The sequence below is a fragment of the Hydra viridissima genome, unplaced genomic scaffold, assembly GCF_058129835.1.
Source record: "Hydra viridissima isolate aposymbiotic clone 2 unplaced genomic scaffold, HvirCarnegie_v1 scaffold_5, whole genome shotgun sequence".
Classification (NCBI taxonomy): Eukaryota; Metazoa; Cnidaria; class Hydrozoa; order Anthoathecata; family Hydridae; genus Hydra; species Hydra viridissima.
The window spans coordinates 2104528-2128642 of NW_028324304.1; the positions used below are offsets into that span (position 1 = coordinate 2104528).

Sequence of the window (24115 nt, forward strand, 5' to 3'; positions counted from 1 at the left end):
TTATATACAAGTAAATTAAGCTAATTCTTTCGTCCCCACATAAAAATAGATTCTGCAACTATTTATTTATTATGTCAATCAGTTTTTGTTTTTTTTTTGTTTTTCGTTATCTAATAGGGTGGGTTTTTTGTTTTCTAAGTGGAAATTTTATAAATTTCCCCCGTCTTTAGATATTTTATTGTTAACGCAACTTTTTGCGCAAGAAAAAAAAAAAGATAAAGTTTTTTTTTTTTCGGTGCCAAACGAGAAACTCTACGGAAATATTTCATAAAATGTATATGAATTGAAAATATTAAAACACGAATATCTTTGGAACTAAATAAGCTACAGAAATGGTTGAAACCATTTTGAAAATAAAATATATTGAGGAATCCAATGCATTTTAAATAAAAAAGATTTACATTGGCTATAAAAATTGCCTAAGCTCCCTACTTAAGTATGAAAAGCAAAAATTAAACATCTTTTTTTTTTTTTTGATTTTCTTCAAGATAATCAATATTAGAGACAAGAAATTAGATACTTTCTACCTGCTATTTGTAGTTTTTGTTTTAAATTGAAATTTACATTCGAGTCATTTTTTTTTTTTTTTTACATTTTCTACTTTCATTCTATATTCATATTATTTTTTAATTTGGCTTCCCAACATCAACATTATTTTCTACTTTCATTCTATATATATATTTTTTTAATTTGCTTTCCCAACATCAACATTATTTTTTATCTAAAACATGGTTAACAATAAATTTTGAAATAAATAATTTTTCAAGAACAAAACTAATTTGACGTCAATACACACGTGACTACAAAAATCACTTTTTAATAGAGACCGCCGATTCGTTACTGTTTATCGGTTTGCGGATTGTGCACCGAATTATCTATGCTAAACGGTTCAAACTACTTACGGATTGATTTGATCCGAAAATAATTTATCGGAAAATAATTCGTTAAAATTTTTTCGGATTATTTTTTCGGATTGCAATCCGATTCGATACTTTCGGATCGGATTGCAATTCGAAAAATTTTTTTCGAATTGGAATCCGAACCGATATTATTTTTACGGATTTATAAAAAAAGCTTTCGAATTAAGATTCATTTTTATTTATTTATAATATTCAAATATACAATGAAACGAAATGATTTCCTTGTTAAGAAATAAAAAAAAGTCAAAATCACACTGAAAGTTAATCATTTTCCAAATTCATTTCCTGGCCACACAATGTCTTGAATTTTACTGAGTTGCTTAGTGTTTTCTTTCATATATACCAACATCTCAACCTTTGAGATTGAAAGATTGGTTCTTCTAGAGCTGTATATATACCCTGCTGTTGAGAAAACTCTTTCAGATGTTGATGATGCAGCAGGTATACAGAGGTTTTTTCTGGCCAGCCTTGACATTATTGGGTAAATATACTGGTTTTGTTTCCAGAATTCCAGTACATTTGTATTTGCTGGAACTGGTTTTGAATTCAAATACCCCTCAATTTCAGTAGAAATGGCTTTCTTGGTGCTTGTTTCACCTCCAGGATTAATGTAACCTGCACCAAACACTTTCTTCCTCAGTTGTTCAGTGAAATCAAAGTCGTCATCATCTTCATCATCCAACATTGAAGGGGAAGGAGTGCTTTGGCTAGCCAAAATTTCTTTTTTTGACAGTTCTTCCATAGCTTTTTTTACTGCAGTTTTGACTACTTCAAATTTTTCCCCCTCATCCACAAAGCACATGCCCTTGCTGTTAGGATCTAAAAAATGAGCTATAGAGAATTCAATATTCATCAACTCCCCTTCGAATCTTTTGTTTAGATCTTCATTGAAGTAGTGAGCAAGCTCTGATGACACCTCGGTTTTTGGCTTGATCATCTCCCTTGCTAATCTTCCTCTGATGTTGTATAGGCAATTAATAACGGAACAGATGCTAACATTCTTTTCACTGCTGCATTTCTCAGAGAATTCTGAAAAGCCTCTCAGAAGCCGGATGACAGATTGAATAGATTCCACTTCATCACCTGTTGGTAAAAGATCTGTCAACTTACAACCTCCAGAAACAGTAGGGTTCGGATTCTTTAAAGAATGCATCGCCGGAAGAAGATCCACCACAGACTCCATTTGATGGAGGTCAGAGTTCCATCTTGTGGGGCATCTCTGTACTAACTTCGTTCTGGAGTTTTTTAAGGCTTTGGCAGCATTAACTAAAGTCATAGCTTTTTGAGAGGACTGGTTGAAGTGACCTACTAATTTTGTTATTTTGTGGTTGAGAATTGACCATTTTGGACATCTTTTATCATCGACAGCACCACTGACAACTAGATTTAGACGGTGGTCGACACACCAAATTGCACTTTGAACCCCAATTGATTTCCTAACACCTGCTTGGACATTAGCTGCACCGTCGACTGTTATCCAGGTTTTGACTCCAAAATCAAGTTCCAGTTTGTTGATAGATTCATTGAGCTTCTTGGCAATATTATCGGCAGTATGTTGTTCGGGGAAGTAGGACATTTCTACCAAGAAGCGCTTTAATTGGAACTTTGAATCTATATAGTGGAGTGTAAGGCTCATGAAAGACAAATTGGTGTGATCAGTGGTCCACACGTCGGATGTAAAAGCCACTCCATCAAGATTTGACTTGTCTGAATTGAAAATGTTTTTTACTTGTTCCTTGATGAATTTAAAAAGGAGAGGAATGTATTTTGTAGATATATTCTTTGCTGTAATGGTTCTGAATTGACCGTTGGTTGCAGTTCTCATCATCCGGGTGAATGCGTCAGTTTCTACAATAGAAAATGGTTGAGTGTCCTCAATCACCCATTTAGTAATGTCAACAACAGTTCTTATTTGATTGATGTCAGTAACTTCCCATTCAGGTTTGGTAGCCTGTTTTCTGCCTTGCAGTGTCTGTGTGTTGGAAGTGCCACAAGTTCCACTTGGTCCAGGCTGTGGCGATACTGGTGTATCTTTTTGTGTTTGTGGACATCTCCTCTTTTTTCCTCTTTCTTGTGTTTGTTCAAAATCTGAATCTTCAGAGGCAAGCTCATCAAAAATGTCTGGTATTGTTGATTTTTGCTTGTCTTTCCTTTCTAATTGTTTATATAAATTCAAGTGGACTCTTTTCAAATGGTTCCTTAAAGGACTTGTGGTGCTTTTATTGATTAAGTATATTTTGCCACAGCCCTTGCATTTTGCCTTGTTTTCCTCCACATTGTTGAAGAATTCCCAAATATTAGACAGCTTAGGCATCTGAAAAGAAAAAAAAAGTGAAATAAAAAAAAAAAAGAAACGAATCAGATTGAGTTTGCCATATCGGATCGGACGAATATTTCAGATTATTTATTGAATTTAAAATCCACAAAAACGGATCAGATTGTTAATAAGGATTACTTTTCGGATTAAAAATTCGAAAACACGGATCAAATCACATTTTCGATTTACTGACTTTTTATTGAAATACTTGCCTCAATATTTCCTTAATATTTGCCTTAATAAAACGTGATAGTTTTTGATGCATACAAACAGTTTCCGAAAAAAAACTAATTATTTATTAAGTTATTTGAATATTTTCCTTAATATTCGTCTTAACAATAAATGATATTTTAGAGGCATGCATAAAATTTTCAATAAAAGAACTAATTATTTGCCTTAATTATTGAAATGAGCGTAACAATTTTTCAAACTAGTTTTTATCTCTATTTCTATTTTTATTTCTGTTAATATTTAAGTAGAAGAAATATTACAATATAAATTTTATCGGACCAATCCACTAATTGAAGCAATCCGCAAAGCGAAATAATTCGCAAAGGAATTCGATCCACAAAAAAAAAAAAAAAACCCGCAAAAATTCAGTTTGAAATATTCTTAACTTTTAAATCAAATTAATATAATATTGGCTTACCGTAATAAATGTAGGTGAAGAATAGTAGACTTGATCTGTTGAACGAATTGTTGTATGTTAAGATTTCCAAATAGAACTGATTGAAAATAAAAAAGAAATCCACTATTTATAGGACGCGCACATAATAAAAACGTAATTTTTTTGGACCACACCATTTAATGGTGACGCGAACGGAACGCGATTCGTATAATTCGCTAAACAAATTAAAGTTAAATTGATTTGTAAAAATTTTTCGGATTAATAATCTGAACAGCAAAGAGAATCCGCAAAAAAAAAAATCCGCTAGTGGTTCGTAAAAATTTTTCGGATTGATAATCCGAACAGCGAAGTGAATCCGCAAAAAAAAAATTCGCTAGTGGTTCGTAAATTAGTTTTCGGATTATTAATCCGAAAAATTTTTACGAACTGACTATTTTAATCCGCAAAATAAGTCGGATTGGCTTTTTGCGGATTTTACGAACCGAATCGGCGGTGCCTACTTTTTAACTATTGTCAGCTTTTGACAGTTCGAAGGATCCTCTCGATATTTTTAACGCTTTATTTAAAAGAATGACATTCTTTAGAATTTGTAATACTAACATTCTGTATTTTCCGGGTGAGCTTTTCTTTGAACGCATGGAAGTTAAAGTCGTAAAACGGTTAAAGATCATTATGCAGTATCATTAAAAATCAAACAGAATATCATAAAAGATAAAACGCAAAATCGTCTAGGAAACAGTTGAAGAGTTTGAATAACTAACTTTTACCTTAAACAATATAAGCTAATTTCAACGAAGAAATTCGCCATCTTTTCCTTAAAAACTAACATAACTTAAAAGTAAATAACCCACATCTCCAAAGATTTCTAAATTTTGCATCACATTTTGTTAAGTGAAAAATGTATTTGTATATCCTTTAAAGATCAGCACGTTGACTCATTGGTCTTTAACTTAAAAGCAAAAAGAAATAAGAAATTGAGGGGCAATTTCAATTTTTAGTTCTCAAATTTACACATTTAATGAACATTTAAGGTAACTTTAATAAAATTTTTAGCAAAAAAAAAAATTTGAATAAATTTTTTAAAAAATACTTTGAATAAATTTTTTAGCTGAACTAAATTTTAATTAAGTCAAAAAGATGCGTTTAAGATAAATGGGAAACCTGAAAGGTGGGCATTCGTAACGAATGTTTAAAAACGGGGGTCATCAGTAACGAATGTTATTTTCATCCTAGTTTAATCTTTTATCACAACTTTGACAGATTATTTCGATTTACTAAAAAGAATAGGAGCTTTTGCAGTTTAGAGAAGCAGATAGAAGAGAGTATATTCGATTACTCTAAATTTGATTATAAAATACATACTATGCAAATACCTTTGTTTATAATTAACTTACGTAAATATTGTTTACACTGTAGAACATAATCGAAAGCTGACCAGTATTCTCACTTTAACGACATGAAACATGAATTTCGTATAATAGTACAAAAAAATTTTCAATCATCTCTACCATTTACTCAAGAACTACAAATATACCTACTATTAAGTTAAAGAAAAAAAAATCTTTTTTTTGGATTTTAAACGGTTTTAAGTGAGTTAAAAGTGATGAAAGATTAAGTGTTAAAAGAAACCAAATAATTATGAGAAAGCCCAATTTGAAAATAGGTTTAGTCCGTAACGGTTCATCATTTTAAAAAATGGGATTGGTTTAAGTGGTCTTAGGTTCGACTTTCCTCTTTTTACGTAATAAAGAATGACCCAAATTATTTGACGCTGGGAAATTCAAATTGCATGCTGCTATATGCTGTAAATTGATTTTAAAGTTCAATGGACTATCTTAATAATTGAGAAGATTTTCCTCAAAGACAATTGGCGGCCAATATCTTAAACTGCATAAGTGAATATCTGGTAGATTTAGGTTAGTTCCTTAGAGATTAACAAAACTCATTAATTTTTAAAGCGGATCAGGAATATTAACTAAAGTCTTGTATATTGCATCACTTTCTACTGTGCTTTATTTAAAGATTAGTTATTTAAAAACTAGTTTAAAATAACTTATTTTTCTATCTTTTTAATTAATCAAAAGTAAGTCAATGCAAAAAAACGAAAATCGCCATTTAAGTTAAACCTCAGTGATATAATTCCCGCTACTGCGTCACTCTCCATTGTAGCCTTTACAGAAGAGTGTTTTTTTTGCAGAAATGTAGAAATTAGCTAAGAATACAATCAGACGACATAATTTATACAGAATATACTCATAAACAACACAACTCATAGAATAAACATCAGATAAAAAATAAAAAATTTATTGAGTGTTAAAAAAAAAAAAAAATACAAAGTTTCGATATCTAGATCTTTTTTCTTCATCTGGGATTTGAGAGTACATTTATCAAGGCGAATCAAAATCAAGATATCAAGATAAATAAATAAAATATCTAGGTATTTAGGTAAATATCAAGATAAATAAATCAAGATATCTGGGATTTGAGAGAACATTTATCAAGGCGAATCAAAATCAAGATATCACCTTTAATATTTATCTATTTAGCATAATTACTTCTGAATTTTGCTTTTTCATGAATTCAACTAATCATGTTAATAGTCTCTGGACATTCATGAAGTTAGAATAACTAAATTTTTATTTAGAGAGTGTGAGCAGGTTATAATATACTCCTAAAAGCATTATGCATACAACTCATTTTGTGAATTAAAAGATAATAAAAAATAATCTGCTTTTAAGGCATGTGTTACAAAATATACAAACCAACAAGCCAACAAGCTGAACCGTTTTCAAGACGAGTTAATCAACGACAAGCGTTATTTGCATAAATGCACAAGGGTTTCGTTTTATCTTTTGCTTCCACCCAAGCAAAGAGGAGATGATGAAATATTAGAGTTCTTTGCCCATTGTTCAGGTGTCTTAGCCTAGATGCATATTTTAATTTTAATCTCATTTTAGAATTTTTAAAAATACATAAGACAAGCAAATATTTAACTTGCTTTTAATCCTTGTAAAGCCAGTGATTTTAGATTTAAACGCAGAAAATATCGAGCCTTGGTTAGAATAGGAAGAATTGCTAAAAGCATTTTACCTGAATTGACAAAGCATGAACTCCACCCGATAATTCTTCTTTAAGCAAATCATTCACAAGACGATGTCGCTAAAAAAAAAAAATAGTTAATTTTGAAAACTAGAAAGAATAAAAAATAAAAAAAATAAAGAACTATAATGATTGATGACAATTCTTTTGAATAAAAGGAAAATGAAACTATTGACAAGTGCATTAAAAGCAAAGTTTGGCGAAAATTTTAACAGAAAAGATAACTCCTAATTCAAAATTAAGACTAGAAAAAGCAACCTTTAAATAAAACCCCTTTATTCTATGATCAAATTAGTTTAAAGAAATTCCTTAGTCTTGAAAAAGAAAGGAATATGATTATAAAAGAAAATGTATACAATAATTACAAAATACAGTAATAATGTATATTTGTTATATAACTTATGATTATTGAACTATTATGTTAAAAATAATAGTTAAATTATTTATCAAATAATTAATAATAATAGCTATATATATAAATATAAATGTGTGTGTGTGTGTGTGTGTGTGTGTGTGTGTGTGTGTGTGTGTGTGTGTGTGTGTGTGTGTGTGTGTGTGTGTGTGTGTGTGTGTGTGTGTGTGTGTGTGTGTGTGTGTGTGTGTGTGTGTGTGTGTGTGTGACTAATAATATGCAATAGTGTTTAAGGGTGGAATGCAAGAACCGAACTTCAAATTTGAAGTCGAACTTCAAACCTTAAGCGCGACTTGAGCGAATGCACAAAGCGAACTTCAACTCAAGTCAGACTTGAAAACCGCTAAAAATAGACCGTTTTCAAGTCTGACTTCAAACCAGACTTGAGAGAGCAAAAATTCCTTCCGAATGCAAGAACCCGACTTGAAATTTCAAGTCAGACTTCAAATCTCAAGTCTGACTTGAACGGAATGCAAGAAGCGAACTTGAACTGAAGTCAGACTTGAAAAACGAGAATTTTTGAATTTTCAAGTCATTTTTTCAAGTCTGCTCCAGACCAATCTTGAAACCAAACTTGAAAAAAAAAACAGACCGCCATTATCATTTTGCTGATGCGTAACAAAACTTTACTATTACTATATAACTTATTACAACCTTTGCAAGTATGAAAATGAGTTTTTAACAAGCAAAAGTAGTTACTTGGGCATATTGACCTAATTAATTTAGAAGGTTACATTGTGAAAGTATATTTTTAAATGAATTCATTACAGAAAACTGAATATTAACATTGCGAAAACGTGTGTCTTTTAAAACATCCTGTAACTCGTATGTAATGATTCAACATGTCATATTTTGATGCCATTAGAAATGTTTATTAGCTTTTTGAAATGTCGAACATCCTAGCATTATAAAAGGCTGTTGATTAAAGCACATTTTTGTGATACAGTATAAAAGTAAATTCCATTTAGTAATAAATAGTTGCAGTTATACAAAGAGGTGATACGTGTAAAAGGAGTAAAAGAGAGTTCATGAGAAGTAGTTACAATTACATGAAGTATTAAAAAAACTTTTTTTTAAATGTTCAAAAATGAATCGGTATGAGCTGAATTTTAGAAGAAGAAGAAAAAAAAATAAGCCAAGTCACATACCAAGGTTTATTATTGACAGAGCTAATCCTTTAGAAGTTTACCACGGTATAGAATTTAAAAGGTGCTACAGATTTTCCAATAAAAACCTTTTTAATATTAGCTAATGACATTATTAACAACAATGTTAACAATCGAGGGTGCCCTCTTTCAACTGTACAACAACTGGCTATTGCATTTCGGTTTTATGCTACTGGTTCATTCCAAGTGAGTAGATATTCAAGAAATGGTATCAGAAAATGGCACCTTCTTATTGTAGATTTTAAATTACCTTTTTAAATAACAACATTTTATACCAACAAATGATTATAACAATAAATAAACTCTTTTAGAGAATAATAGGAGATTTGGAACAGCTGAAACTCAACTGTTTGTCCAGTGGTTTAGAACATTTCAATTCAAATGGCTAACAAAAGATATCAGTACATAAAGTTTCCAACAGAAGCTGATTCTTTGATAATTCAGCAAAAGTGATTATAAGTTTTCATGGATATCTGATTTTGCTATTTCATACAAACTTCAAACTTTTCTTAGATGAAGAAAATATTTATATTTATCAACCATTATTTAGATTTTACCAAATTCAAAAAATCCCTTTTTTTACCGAAACAAAAAGGGATTTTTTTTTGAATGTTGTTCATGTTTCAGGTGATTCTGGCTATCCTTATAAACAATATTTAATGACACCTTTTTCTAACCCAAAAATGAAAATGAAATCAGATACAATTACAACTTGAGAAGTACACACATGTTGAATGTTGTTGTTGAATATTGTTTTGGTATATCAAAAAAAAACAATACCCTTGTCTTAACATTCCCTTAGGAACAAAACTGCAAAATTCCATAGCTATAATAATATCCTGTTTTGTGCTTCACAACATTGCCCTTCTACAAAATGATTATTGTGGAGGCAATGAAATACAAAATAGCAATGAAGAATGTGGTGCTAAAGCATTCACTAAAGATATTTTTGCAGAAACAAAGCAAAAGTCAAATTTCAGACTTATTTTTTTAAAAAAAAATTTGTGTCTGATAATGGATAAAGGGTGTAATAACAAAAACATTATTTTCAAATATTTATACTACATATTATTTCAAAAGAATTACATTTTATATTTCAAAATAGTACTATATATGAAAAAAACAATTTCACTAAAAAATAAAGTGATAAATTAAAACATTCCAAAAGCAATTTGGATCTGATATTGTTAGAAAAAAATAATCCTCACATAGAATAATTCTGTTGTGTTGCTTTTTTAAAACTTTGTGAAAATTTTAACTATGAAAATTTTCACAAAGTTTTGTTTGTATTGTTGCTTTTTCTGGAAAGAGTTTTTTTTTTATATCATCTATTTCTATTTGTTTTTGCATTAGTTCTTTATCAAGATCATGAATTTCATTATATTGCTTTTTTGTATTTTTTTTTATTAAGAGATTTTTGTTTAACGTTAAACTTTGTTCTTTTTCATGTGTTAATGAGCAAGATGCTATCAATGGTTTTTAAAAGTTTTCTTTTCTGTTTCTATAAGTGGCCCAATAATTTCAGAAGACCTGTCTCCATATGTGATCTCTATTGACTTACATATGTAAATGGTATATATATGTGTAGGTATATATATATATATATATATATATATATATATACACACACACACATAGTATTATGTAGTATTAGTATTGAGAAAACTAATTTTGTTTAAAGTAATTTTCTCAGTATTTTTAAAAAAAACCATTATTTTCATTAAAGTATTAGTAAAAAGATAAATAAAAATACATTGTAGTATAGTATCATCCCCAAAAAGCGTCAAAATAAGATTCTGCATTTTCTAGAACACTTGCATGTATTTTAATTCAAATGGAATCTGTTAAAATGGAGAAATCAAGAGAAATTGTCTTGATCACTTAAGTGGTACATATGACCAACCGTTGTTTACCAACAACTTAGGATTTGGAACTGAAAGTGCCAAGATGAATTTATTTTTCTGATGAAAAATACATAGCAAGAACTTTTTTTTTTTTTTACTGTTATTAACTTTTTATTTAATCGTATATTATACAAATATCATTACACGGAATTTGTTTCAGTAAAAGGTTTTTCCCGTAAAAAAAATCCATTACCGCTATTGGTTGCGAAGTGCATTTTCCGATAAACGCCCTAAATTCAACGCCTCGACTATTTTTCAAGTTCGACTTTCTCAAGCACGAGCTTGAAATTTTCAAGTCTCGTTTACGCATTCGCTCAAGTCAATTTCTCAAGTCTGACTTGACAAAGTCGAACTTGAGATTTCAAGTCGAACTTGACTCAAGTTCGGTTCTTGCATTCCACCCTAAATGTCTAAATCTTCATCAAAGTCCTAAAATGTGAATTGGCCAGCATATAAATGCTGTAGTTCACTTTTAAGACTTTGATAAAAGGTTTTAAAAAATATACCAATGAAAGCAAAGCATCAAATAAAGCAACAATTTGTCTGTAACCATTTTGTCTTCTACCAAAAGTTTAGTATCATTAAAATAAGAGGTGTGAAATTTAACTAGGCAAATTCAGAATCACTTTTAGAAACTCTATTACCAAGATAGAAGGATAGTGCTTATGCAAAAAAAAAAAAAAAAAAAAAAAAACTTTTTAAAGTGCAAGTTGAATTTCAAGGAGAAATTACTTTTTAATTAGAAATTAGAAGAAGTTACTGACAAAGCTGTTCCAAAATTTTCAATGCATCCCTCAAAGAGAGTATTGTTACAAAGCTTCTAAAAATTGGTAAAATTGAAGTTTACAGTTTAAATTAACTTTTAAATTAATTTTAAATCAACTTTTTTAAAGTAAAGATATGATTTTTTATGAATTAATTTTTTTCAATATTGCACTTCATTTCTGTTTTTTTTTTTTTTTTTTTAATATTTAAAAACAAAAATTAAACAATGATAAAGAGTAAAAATATTATACATACAAAAAAAAAAAAAGATTTGTAAAATATAATAAGTGATATATTATATCAATATGAAAAAGCTTGGAATGCAGCTCCATTTGTAGAGTAAAAAAGTTATTGAAAGAACCTGAATTAAGGATAGTCCTTCAAAATTATCTGTAACCACAACAACTTTAAAATGAGTTTCAGCATCTAGAAACAACAAAATTTTTAAAATAAAAATAAAAAGCAAGCAAAATATTGAAACTTAAAAATCATCTTGATTATTGTCAACAGCATAACAGATATGGTTATCTCACAAGAAATTTAATGAGTATTCATAACTATAAGTTAATAAAAATTACAAATAATGAAAAAAATGTAAATAACCTTTAGGAACATTGTGCATAAAACTCTCATTAATAACTTCTAAATATGATGGCTGAAATCAATCAGTATTATTTTCTTTTAATTTTATTTTTTTAATACTGTATTATTATATTTTTTATTATTGTATATCATTTTATTAGATTGTATATTGTGTTTTAATTTTTGCCTACAATATTTGCCTAGAGCTATCAAAGACTATATAATAACTTGTAACTTTTAGCATATCTTGTTTTTAAGTTTCATGCAAGCATACAAAGATTTTAGATGATATAACATCTAAAATCTTTGTATATATATATATATATATATATATATATATATATATATATATATATATATATATATATATATATATATATATATATACATATATATATATATATATATATATATATATATATATATATATATATATATATATATATATATATATATATATATATATATATATATACAAATATATATATAACGCTAAGAATTTTAAAATGTTTGTGCTTAAATACTGTATAAAATTAGTTATCCTTAATTAAAGTTAACAAATAATAAGTAGACTGAAATTAAAATTAGGCTACCTTAAGTGCTTGTGTCAACTTCTGGATTATAGAAGATCGTAAGACATTTTTAACGGAACCCGCCATTTTTTATTTCAGCTGTGCCATGTAATTTGAAATTTTTATTTTTCTTCCACATTCCTTTAAAGTTTCTTTCGTGCTTTGAATACATTAAGTTGTGAAAAGAATTATGCGCACGCATTCAATGAAATTTGTCGTTCGAGTGTATGGTACCTGTTTGTGATACGATCCAGGTCACTCTAAAGAAAATGCTAACTTGTTAACTTAACGGTTTAAATTTTTACAAGTGATCAAGAGTTTTTTTCTTTTCAAAATTACCTTAAATTTGCTCAAATTATCAATGGTAGCACTACGCTAATAAAGCTTTGAATATGTGTGTATGTGTGTGTATATGTGTATATATAATTTATATACATACATACATACATACATACATACATACATACATACATACATACATACATACATACATACATACATACATACATACATACATACATACATACATACATACATACATACATACATACACACACATGTGCATACATGCATACATATATACATACATACATACATACATACATACATACATACATACATACATACATACATACATACATACATACATACATACATACATACATACATGCATACATACATACATACATACATACATGCTTACATACATGCATACATACATATACACATATATACACTGTTAAAGTTAAACTCGAGTCATTTTAAATTAAAGTTGTAGGGTTAGGTTTAGGAATGGGCTTAGGGTTAGATTAGCATTATGGCTAAGATTACTCTAAATTCAAACTTTATCTAACAATAACTTTGTAATAAAATATAAAAACATACAAAGATATATATATATATATATATATAAAACACATATAAATCAACTTAAAGTATGTTTAACTAATGAAGATTTTAAGTTACCAAAAATAAATATGTAACTGATAGCCTTAAATGTTGCATTTTTGCTAGTGATAGTTAATTATTTAGACATATAAGTATACTAAAACTTTTACTTTTCACAACAATTTTAGTGAACTATTTGGGTAAAAGTTTTAGTATATTTTTTCTTAATGTTTAAGTATTTTATCTTTGTCTTAGTTTTATATAAAGATGTCTGGACGAGGTAAGGCTAAAACTCAGCGTGTCTCAATGTCACATCGTGCTGGAACATTATTTCCAGTTGCTCGAATCCGTCGTTATTTGCGTGGCTGTACATCTCGGATGAGAGTAGCTATTGGTGCTCCTGTTTATCAGGCAGCTGTCATGGAATATCTTTCTGCTGAAATTCTTGAGTTAGCTGGAAATGCAGCCCGTGATAATAAGAGAAATCGAATCACTCCAAGGCATATCTTACTTGCTATTGCAAATGATGAGGAACTTAATAAGGTACCCAATAAATTTTCTAAAGCTTCAAGGTTTTAAAAACTTAATAGCAAACTTTTGATGATGATGATGATGATAATGATGATTATATATATGTATATATATATATATATATATATATATATATATATATATATATATATATATATATATATATATATATATATATATATATATATTAGTTAAATAGTATAGATTAATGATTTAAAACAATTAAAAATTTAATCCGATAGTTTAAGAATTTCTTTCTATTTTGCACTGCAATTTTGGCAATTGTAATTCACACCAAAAAAGTCCATTAAAAGTTGGGTATTGTTTTTTAAATTACAGCTTTTGAAAAATGTTACTATTCCCTCTGGTGGTGTGATGCCACATATTCAACCTGAACTGCTAAAAAAAAAGGATGGAGGAAAGTTTGTTGTTCCAAATCAAGATAAACTTAAACCAGCCATATTGAAACCACTTAGCCCTGGCATACCAAAGAAGAAGAAAATAGAGGCAGTTAAAACTCTTGCTAAAAAAGCAGTTGTTGCTTCAGAGGCTTCAACAAGTAAGAAGAAGATTGAAAAGGTTAGTTTCAAGTTTTTTAAGCATTTCAGCAAAACTCATGTTTTAGCTGAAAACCTGATTGTTTGTCAAATTGTTTAAATTATCCCCAAAAAATGTTTATGAAATTATATCAAAATCTTTTAAAATTTATACAAAATTTAGGAGTCTTAAAATCTGAAACAATGTAGAGTTGTTTAAATCTAAATTTGTATGAAGTTTTTCTAACTTACTTGAAGTTTTACCAAAACATAAAAATAGTCTTCATTAATCACTTAACTTTGTATTATATTATATCATCTAAAAATATATATGAAATCATATTAACTGATAAGTTAAGGGTTGGTCCATTACTTTTAAAAAATGTTGATCCATTACTTTTAAAAAACCTGTGGGAAGTATCATTTATTGATAAACTGACATGATTTATCCAGGAGTAGCTTCTGACTATTTTTTTAATTTAAAATTTCAATTTAACAAAAATAGTTATCTCAATATCTAATTTATTTCAGTTTGAAGTAACATCTTCTAGTTTAGGCATCTAAAGTATATATTATATATATTCTCTTTAAGTCATTAAATAACATCATCTAGTAGATAGTAATATAGGGATGAAAGCTGTATTTTACCACAATAAAAGTTGTGTTGATAGGTACTGTTTTGAAATAAGTGAGAGTAATACTGTGGTAAATGTTGTAGATAATTTTTGGAATTGCTTCCTCAAGACATGAAATGTTCAATAAAGATAAGTTCAAGGACACCTATCTGCAACAACTTCAAGAGACAATTAATTTTTATCATTAATTGTCAGAAAGAATCAAAGAATAATACAATACAATTTAGAAATCATCTTCATGCAATTGGTTTATATGTTCAAAGACCAATAGTTTGTGTTCCACTTACTGCAAATCACATAAGAGCAGGAAGAGTTTGGCTACAAGAACACAGATATTTAGGCAATGAAAATTGGGCTCGTGTATTTTTTAGTGATAAATCTATATTTAGTCTGTAACCAGATAATCACATTTATTGAAATGGCATGAAAGTGGCACAAAAAAAATTTTTTTCCTTATTATGGGTATCAATACTCCTTCTTCAAAAATGGTAAAACAGTGAATTGAGAAAGAAGTTATTAAATGAATGGGCTGGTATTAACTAAATTAAACATGTCTAAAATGCTTGAAGTAGGCGTATTATTACTCAACTTGTCCCAAAAAGATTATGCTCCCTAATTGTTTTAAGCAGTAATACAAGAACATTTACTTGACATAAGTAAAGATTTCCTTGTAGGCCATATTGAAGTTCTAGAAACCTTTGACATAAGACACTTTTAGCAGCACAATCATCCACCTTGTATCTTATAGTGCCAGTAAAAGTGAAGTTTTAAAAATCTGTGCTTCACAAGTGATTGTGAATCTATATCTTTTCTCAAAATCAAACTGAAACAATTTATTGAAAGTCATTTTTATTAAAAAGGTTTTTATAAAATTTTTTGTTCTTTTGCTTTTTTTAACCAACAACCAAAATGTAAAAAAAAAATGTCATTAGTTGATATTAAAACATTTTCGCTAAATGCTGGCATACAATGTATAGAGGCAAACCAAAGTACTAGCTATATCTTTTATAGAATCCACACCAACTAAAACTCCTAAACTAGAGTCAAGAACGACAGAATCATTTCTTGAAGAAATATATGTTCCATCTCAAGCCTGTGCTATAGATGAGTTAGATGTATATAAGTTGAGCAGCGCAGAGAAATCATCACAAAACTTGCAGAAATACATGAGTGCATATCATTTGTTTAAAAAGGGCAGCACTATGTAATTTAGTTAATACATCAAAAAACAAAATTTTGAAAAATTTGAATGTTAGGGGAGACCTAAAAAGGCTGCAGGGATGGGTTGGGCCAGGTATAGGAACAGGGTAGAAACAGAAAGCTGTCCCTGTATTGCTCTCTTTACTTTTATGAAAACTTTGAAAATTTAAGTTCATTTGTTAGTAAATTTCTACTTTTTTTTTTTTTTTTTTCCCATAAAATTTACAAAAAACTTGGATCTTAAAAAGTTCTTGTTAGTCTGGCTTTTTAGTTTAAATTCATGTTATTTTGTTTAACTCTTATAAATTTATTTAATTCCAAAATTGTTTTTTTATTTCTTAATACTGTCAAAATTTTGTTGAGGGATTATTTCCCTTGCTTGCTTTATTTTAGGTTAAAAAATCAAATGCAAAATCTGAACCAGTGTTTGCTGTTTTATCTGAAAAAAATCTTTATCTTGGGCAGAAGGTTGGTAGCTAACTTTTTTTTCTTTGAAATGAATGGTTAGAGACTCTTTTTATTTTTAATGAGTTAGGGAAATCCTATTTAAAACAATTTAGAAAGGTTATAATTTAGTTGACAGTTGTTCAAGGCAACATTGCTGAAATGAAATGTGATGCTGTCATACATCCTACAAATTCTTCTTTCAATACATCTGGTGAAGTAGGTAAGATATAGTTTGTTTTTTTTTTACAAACTTAAAAAAATATTTTTACTACCCAAGATAAATTTATGTAAAAAAATATATTAAGTCATGAGCATGGGACCATGAAAACTTTTAGTTGAATTTAGGTAAACTTTTGAAAGTTTTGTAATTGAAAATAATAATTGGAATTGAGGAAAGGTTATAAATAAAAAAATATGATGTACAAATGAAATCACATTAAGAATTATAGCACAAGGCAAAAAGAATTAGAAAGCTGCATAAAGAAGGCAGTTGATTTAGTTAAGGAAAAACTTACTGAGAAGTGCAAGATTTACAGGAATCCCTCACAACAGTTTCAAACATAATGAAAAAGTATCTCTTGGACAAGGTTGTAAAAGAAAAAACTGCTGAATCAGTTGATAGAAACATCATTCAAGTGTTATAGAGCAATAACTCATAGTATATTCTATATCATTTGATGAAGCTCAAAAAGTGGAGAAGCATATAAATAAGGCTGTATGAGAGGAACTGCTAAATTTGGTGTTGGAAACATTACAGTTTGGGGCGCTATGCCATGACAAGGATTTGGAAAAATAACTTTTAATGATAGCATTATAAACACCACAATTTACAAAGGTATTCTTAAAGAGAATCTCAAATCATTGGTCAGAAAATTAAAATTAGGATACAAATATATCTTTCATTAAAACAATAGTCCCAAGCAAACAGTAAGGGAAATATAGAAGGGTTCACCGAGAATGCTGTAGAAGTGATGAAATTGTCAGCACAGTTGCTAGGCTTAAATCTCATTGAGCATTTATGGGCATTTTTGGACCTTAAGACCATAGAAAGGTATTTTAGAAAGAAAAATCTGAAAGATGTGATTTTGGAAGCTTGTAATCAAATTGATCCAAAAGAAACCAAACATTTGGTAAAATCAATGCCAAGATGTTGGGATGCCACAAGTTTGGGATCATTTAATTATAAAAATGGTCCACCAATCATTCTTGAGTGTTTTGAGCTTTATGTGATGGTGAAGCTTCTTGTTGAAAAATTTAGGGCCTTTCCTAGCTTAATAGCAGTACCCAACACTCCACTTTAAGCAGCAGAGTTGATTCTTACCCTTTCTTATAAGATGTGTGGTTTATTTTTAACAATCCCCAAAGCCTTATCAGATGCAGGAATTTTTTTGTACTTGACTGTTAGAATTTCAGAAGGGTCAGTATGTATCTATCTGTCATTTCTTCTGTTCATCTTGGTCAAAGTCTTTTCAAAACCATGTTTTTCTCAGGATATCTCAGTTAGTTTAACAGTGTTTTGGATCTTATCAAACAATTCTATCTGGTGGTCTACGGCATAAACTAGCCTTTCCTCATCACATAACTTGTAGCAAAGATTTTCATGAACACTCCTTTCAATTGTAGCTTCTGAGACACACAGGTCTTTTACAATAGATCTCATTGACTTTTGGGGGTTCTTGTCAATGATAGTCTGAACTTGCTGAATGAATTCAGGTGTTATAGTCAAAGAATTGCTCATGCTTTTTATGTTAGCAACTTTTTAATCACCATCATTGTCTTCTAACTCCTTGCAAATTTTAAAAATGAAAAATCAGGCGACTTTAAAAAATTGTGCAATTTATAAATTACTGTGTTCTGCTGATATTACAGCATGTATTTACATCTCATATGTTTATTATCAGCCATGATTAATTACCTGCAAAAATAGAAAAAAGCAAAGAGATGTTGACCATACAGGATATTTTCAAACACTTGATGCACCCTGTTTGTATGTTTGTATGTATGTATGTATGTATGTATGTATGTATGTATGTATGTATGTATGTATGTATGTATGTACAGTGGGGTGCAAAAAAAAAGCCACACTAACACTTTTTCTTGACTTTAAGTATAAAATGTATAATCAAGCAAAACAAAAAAAATTGGATGTGGCAGTGAAAAATTCAGGAAAGAAGAGATATGTTATATATATATACACTAATAATTATATAACAAAAATCTTTAAAAATACAGAATATTATGGGCCCATTTAATCTTTTAGAAAACAAATAACAGATATAGAAATTGGACGAATTATTGAAGATGCTGACCGAGGAGAGTCTTATAGAAGAATTGGAAAGCGTTTTAATTGGCAAAACTCCACTATTAGCAGATTGGTGAAGAAATATAAACAAACTGGTGCAACTGAGAGGTCTATTGGATCAGGGAGAAAACCTAAAACTTCAAAAAATGAAGATCGCTACATTCTTAACTTCGTCAAAAAAGATCGTAAAATCACATGTTGTGAGATAAAACTAGATTTGAACCTTACTATTATCTCAAAGTGGACAATATCTCTTTTAATAAAAGCGTCAGGTGAATTTTTTTCTGGAAAACAAATAAAAAAACCATTTGTTAGTGAAATCAATCGCAAAAAAAGATTAAAGTGGTCCCATTGAGCACAAAGATTGGATATGTCAACAATGGGCTAAAGTTATTTGGAGCAATGAGTCTCCTTTTGTCTTTTTTTGTAATGGTCGATCTCACTGTTGGAAATTAGTTGGGGAAAAATTCAACCCCCAAACATGCAGCTCAATCATTAAACATGACAAAAAGGTTAATGTGTGGGGTTGTTTTAGTGCACACAAAGTTGGACAACTTTACCGGGTGAAAGGCACCATGGACCAGCATTTTTGTCACAAAATCTTAGTTAATCAACTTGGATCAAGTATAAAAGAACTTTTTCCTAATGGTGACTACGTCTTTCAACAGGATAACGATCCCAAACATACAGCACGGTTGAATAAAAGATATCTAGAATCTAAATTGATACCAGTTATGTTTTGGCCAGCACAGTTGCCTGATTTAAATCTAATAGAAAATCTATGGTCTATGCTGGATAAAAAATTGAAAGATCGTAGGGCAACAAATGAAGATGAACTATTCCAAATTCTTCTTGTTGGTTGAAAAGCATTGCCAAATAGCTTATTAAAAAGACTTGTAGATAGTATGTCTTCTAGATGCGTAGAAGTCATAAAAAGCAAAGGGTGGCCAATTAAGTACTAATACAGCTAAAACTTGAAAAGTACTTCATAAATCCTAATTTCTTTTTATTATATGTAATATACAATAATATCAAAAGCATCAAATCAAAATTGTCTTATATTACTTTTATTATATTAGTTTAAGACAGTTTTTATTGCTTTTTTTATTAAAAAATTGAGTGTGGCTTTTTTTTTGCACCCCACTGTACATATATACGTTATTATAATATACATATACGATTAACATCACATCTTAAAAGTATTGAACGATGATCTTAAATGAAGACTTAAGTTTGTCAAGAGTTTTTTACCAGTGACAAGCCACACCTGGCAGCCCATAGGATGTTAAAATTATGTGAGCTCAAACTTGGAGGACTTAAAGTTAAGTTTTAACATAATTACTGATATTGTAACTGGTTGGCATTGTAACCAAAAATCTCTCAATATGGAAAAGTTTATGCTTGATTTATGCTGATACTCAGCTCTTAACAGATCTATGAAATTTTAGATTATCAGTTAAGTGGAAAATCATTAAATGATATAAATCTTACAACTTAACCAACATTAGCTGCAGTCTGTGAACTTAGACAACCTTTTAAACAACATCAGTAAAATAATTTTTTACTGCAGGAATTTAGTTGAAATACTCCAATCTCAATTTTATAAAAGAGGCTAGGAGGACATTTCTTTTACAGTTTTAGAAGTTCATCAAGTTTGTTATTTGTATACTAGTTTGTGAAAAACCTGGGAAATGTTAAAATTTCAGATAGCACTGGGCTACTGCATGTCAGTCCGACATTTTATTTAAACCTTAATTGAAAATTACTGATGGTATTTTTAGCATGCCTTTTGACACTGCAGCATTGAAAGAGGGTTTGAAGAGTGAAGTCTTTCTGGAACAATTGATTAGGAGAAATTTAAACATTGCCTATCAACACCAAATACTTTGAAAAATCTTGGTCAACCATAAACCAAATGAATTGCTCTTTAAGATGATAGCTAAACTTACTGAGCCAAAGCTCAATAAATTGATCGTACTGCCTAGCAATCATTTCAGCTATCATCTGCCAGGTAAAATTTCATATTTATTATGAGAGGGTTACAAGGAAATAATTGTTTTGGCAGTGTAAAATTTTCATTTTAAACTGCCATGTCATCCAACTAAAAAGCAATATCACTTCAAATTTCCTGTCATATCGCATATAGCAAGGTATATTAAAAAGGAAATATTACATAAAGAAATTCCTGTTCAAAATTGAAATCAAACTAACAGCTTCTGAGAGGAAAAATCTGTCTGAAATTTGGGTTTTTTGCTGCTTGTATTTATGTATAGGCATGGGTTACATTTTTTGAATCATTAACACTGCAGACATGTTTGTACTACTAAACTTCACCTCCATTGAGGAACCTCTAAATATCAAAAAATTCAAAAGTTTGCTAGTTACCAACAGGGAAAAAACACATACTACAATTTAGTCACTGTGTATTTAAGTTTGAATAATTTTGAAGCAATTCTTGTAATCAGAAAAATTGTTTTGCTGAAATAAAGAAATGATTCAGACTTTAATTATGACTTTGATTTAGTAACGACTTTGTATCATCAATATGATGAAATGACAAAATTATATAGAGTGTTTGAAAAGTAACACACAATTTCAACACAACTTTGAGCTAGCAAAAAGAAAAAATAATCAAACTACAGTAAATTTTATTTCAAAAACACAATTAGATTAGGAATATTTTTTGTAGTTTATAATAGATGCTTGAAATAGCCTCCATTTTCTTGCACAACAGTTTCCAATCCGGCCACCAAATTGTCGATAGCTGTAGCTGTTTTTTCTTGTGAAATAACTGCTATTTCTTGCTCAATGCAATAAACTAATTCTTCTTTAGACCATATAATATAGTTCTTTGTATTTATTTTGCCAATAATAATGAAGTGGCATTCATCAATTCACAATATTGAGTCCAAAAGTTCCTTGATTTGAAGTAGCCAATTAGCAAAATGGAGTAATCTGCTGCTTTCAACTCCTGTAGCATGGTGAATTTGTAAGGAAATATTTGAAACTTTTTGCGGAGGGTATCATGAATGGATGTTTTAGGGATTTTAGTATCATCTGCAATTTGTTGAATGGAGCAGCAACCTGTCTCTAAAGCGATACGATGTAGTGATTCCATCACAACTGGTGTTCATTCTTCTAAAGATAGGTGACCTGATTTCTGCTGGTCAAGAACACTGCCTGTTCTAATTTATCAACTATTTTCTTGATGCTGTATGTGGTGAATTAGTCTTTTAATAAACCACATGCTTTTTTAAACTTTTGTAGTGTTGCTGTTGCACTTTCACCTCCACTTCCATTATAGCATTTGATGATGAAAATTCTTTCTTCCATAGAAATAATGTTTATGACTGTATTCTCAAAAATAACAATATACAACATAGTATTCCTTCCTAATATGTGTTTAAAAAAAGAACATTCTAGAAATATTCTCATCGGCTAATTAGTAACAGACAAATGAAATTGTGTGCTACTTATCGAACACCCTGTACTTTGAATTCAAAAAGATTTTTTTTTGAAAATCCCTTATATAAATATACACACACACGTTGCTAAAAGTTAAATGATGGTGACGATGAAAATTTTTTTTTTTTAAAAAAAATGATGGTAGTAAAAATGGTATTAATTATTTGCATTTCTTTGCTCAGGAGCTGCTTTATTGAAAGTTGGAGGAGATGAGTTGAGAAAAGCAATTAGTGCTTTACACGACTCTCATGGTGATCTTACAATGCCATCAGGTTTGCCTTTATTCGATTTCTATTGTTTTGTTATTTTTAATTTTCGTCAGAAATGAACAAATTAGTTACGAGTTAAACTCAATATTTTCACAAAACATTGAGTTTAACTCGTAACTAGTTAATTAAACAAAATATCCTAATATTTTATAATAATAAACCAAATTTAGCTCTGCTTGGTGATGCTCCTAACTTAAAAGCGAAGCATATAATTCATGTGCATAGCCCAAGTTACGTAAATGGTGGGAACTCAGAAGAAGATCTCGAGAATGTTGTAAAAAATGCTCTCACTTTGGCAGATGAGAAAAATGTGGCCGTCATTGCTTTCCCTTCTATAGGCAGTGGAGTGTAAGTATTTTATAAAATTCAAAATGACAGCAAAAATGTTTTTCATCGTTATGAGTTTCTCCCAAACTCTTAAGATTTCTAAAGAAGAATGGATATCTTTGAAATTGATTTTAGTTAAAATTTTTAGTTTAGATAAATTTGATTTAGTTCTAAATGACATAAAGCAGCGTGCAAAAAAGTTAGGGGAACTTTTTTGTCTTCTAGACTAAAAACTTGTGTTTCATTAAAACATTTCATTTTTGAATCCAATATAAATGGTTTATCTCAACTCGGGTATTTCTAATTTTTTTAAAAATAAGTTCACCAAAAAATACATGTTAAATTGTCTTCGGAATAAAATATGTAGGCATGGTTTGTCGTATTGTTCACAAGCTTTTTATACTCAGCTGTATTCTATCAAACTTTAATTGCTCTGAATATTTTATATCTTATAGTAACAATTTCCCGAAACAGTTAGCTGCACAGACGATCCTGAAAGCGATATCGAATTACTTTGTCACCGTTGTTTCCTCTTCTTTGAAACAAATATACTTTGTTCTTTATGATATGGAAAGTATCGGCGCGTATACGACAGAGCTTGCCAAGCTTGGCTAATCTAGTCCTTGGAGTGCTTTTTAAAATGGCTTCGATCAATAGGATGATATTATAAGGAGCTATTATGATTTTGATACTTCAGATGGTTTTATATTTTAACCTCTTTATTTATCTTAAGTCAGTAAATTTTCTGAAAACCCTTAAAAACCGCTAATTTTACATATATAGAGAGAAATCATCTATAGAAGATTTTGTGTGTGTGTGTAGCCTTTAAAAAGGCTTGTTAGCAATTAGGCATTTGACTTATTACTGAATATGTCCTTTTTCATTGACTAATCTAAACGAGTGTCATTGTGACATTTTTAATTTAGTAATAATAATGTAGTTTCATCCACTAAGTTTTTTTCTTTCGACTATAGCTATATAAATTCATTTTAGCATTATTTTCTCCATAAACAAAACTGATTGTAAAAAAAAAGAATTTTTTAACTTAAGCGTTCTTAAACCTGATAAACAATCCCTTTGAACCCAAATCATAGATGAAGAAAAAAAGCTGCAAATTTCGATTATAGCATTGTTGGTGAAATATATTAGT

The 24115-nt window shown here is 29.4% G+C and overlaps 3 protein-coding genes across 4 annotated transcripts in view; 2 read left to right on the forward strand and 1 right to left on the reverse strand.

Annotated features, from left to right (window-relative positions):
- Positions 1-82: 82 nt before the first annotated feature.
- LOC149887936 (bolA-like protein 1) lies at positions 83-12641 on the reverse strand. 2 transcript variants are annotated; one of them, XM_090088623.1, is made up of 5 exons: positions 12387-12536; positions 11815-11866; positions 11573-11637; positions 6956-7024; positions 4023-6788 (listed from the first exon to the last, which is right to left on the reverse strand). In XM_090088623.1, the coding sequence occupies exons 1-5, from the start codon at positions 12450-12452 to the stop codon at positions 6711-6713; spliced, it is 330 nt and encodes a 109-aa protein (XP_089944749.1). In that variant the 5' UTR covers positions 12453-12536; the 3' UTR covers positions 4023-6710. The 2 variants fall into 2 exon arrangements, with proteins under 2 accessions (XP_089944748.1, XP_089944749.1); XM_090088622.1 differs by lacking the exon at positions 11815-11866 and having other exon boundaries at positions 83-6788; positions 12387-12641.
- Positions 12642-13451: 810 nt separating this feature from the next.
- Positions 13452-23914, forward strand: LOC145189261 (core histone macro-H2A.1-like). Its single transcript, XM_090086677.1, has 7 exons — positions 13452-13796; positions 14124-14363; positions 16549-16623; positions 16732-16822; positions 22552-22641; positions 22809-22986; positions 23421-23914. Exons 1-7 carry the CDS (start codon positions 13521-13523, stop codon positions 23578-23580), a joined length of 1110 nt encoding a protein of 369 aa, XP_089942803.1. The 5' UTR covers positions 13452-13520; the 3' UTR covers positions 23581-23914.
- LOC145189540 (DNA polymerase beta-like) overlaps positions 21295-24115 on the forward strand; it is a 208412-nt gene continuing 205591 nt past the window's right edge. The window contains exon 1 of the mRNA XM_090086679.1: positions 21295-21335. The gene's annotated coding sequence lies outside the window, so the exon portion shown is untranslated. The remainder of the gene's footprint in view (positions 21336-24115) is intronic.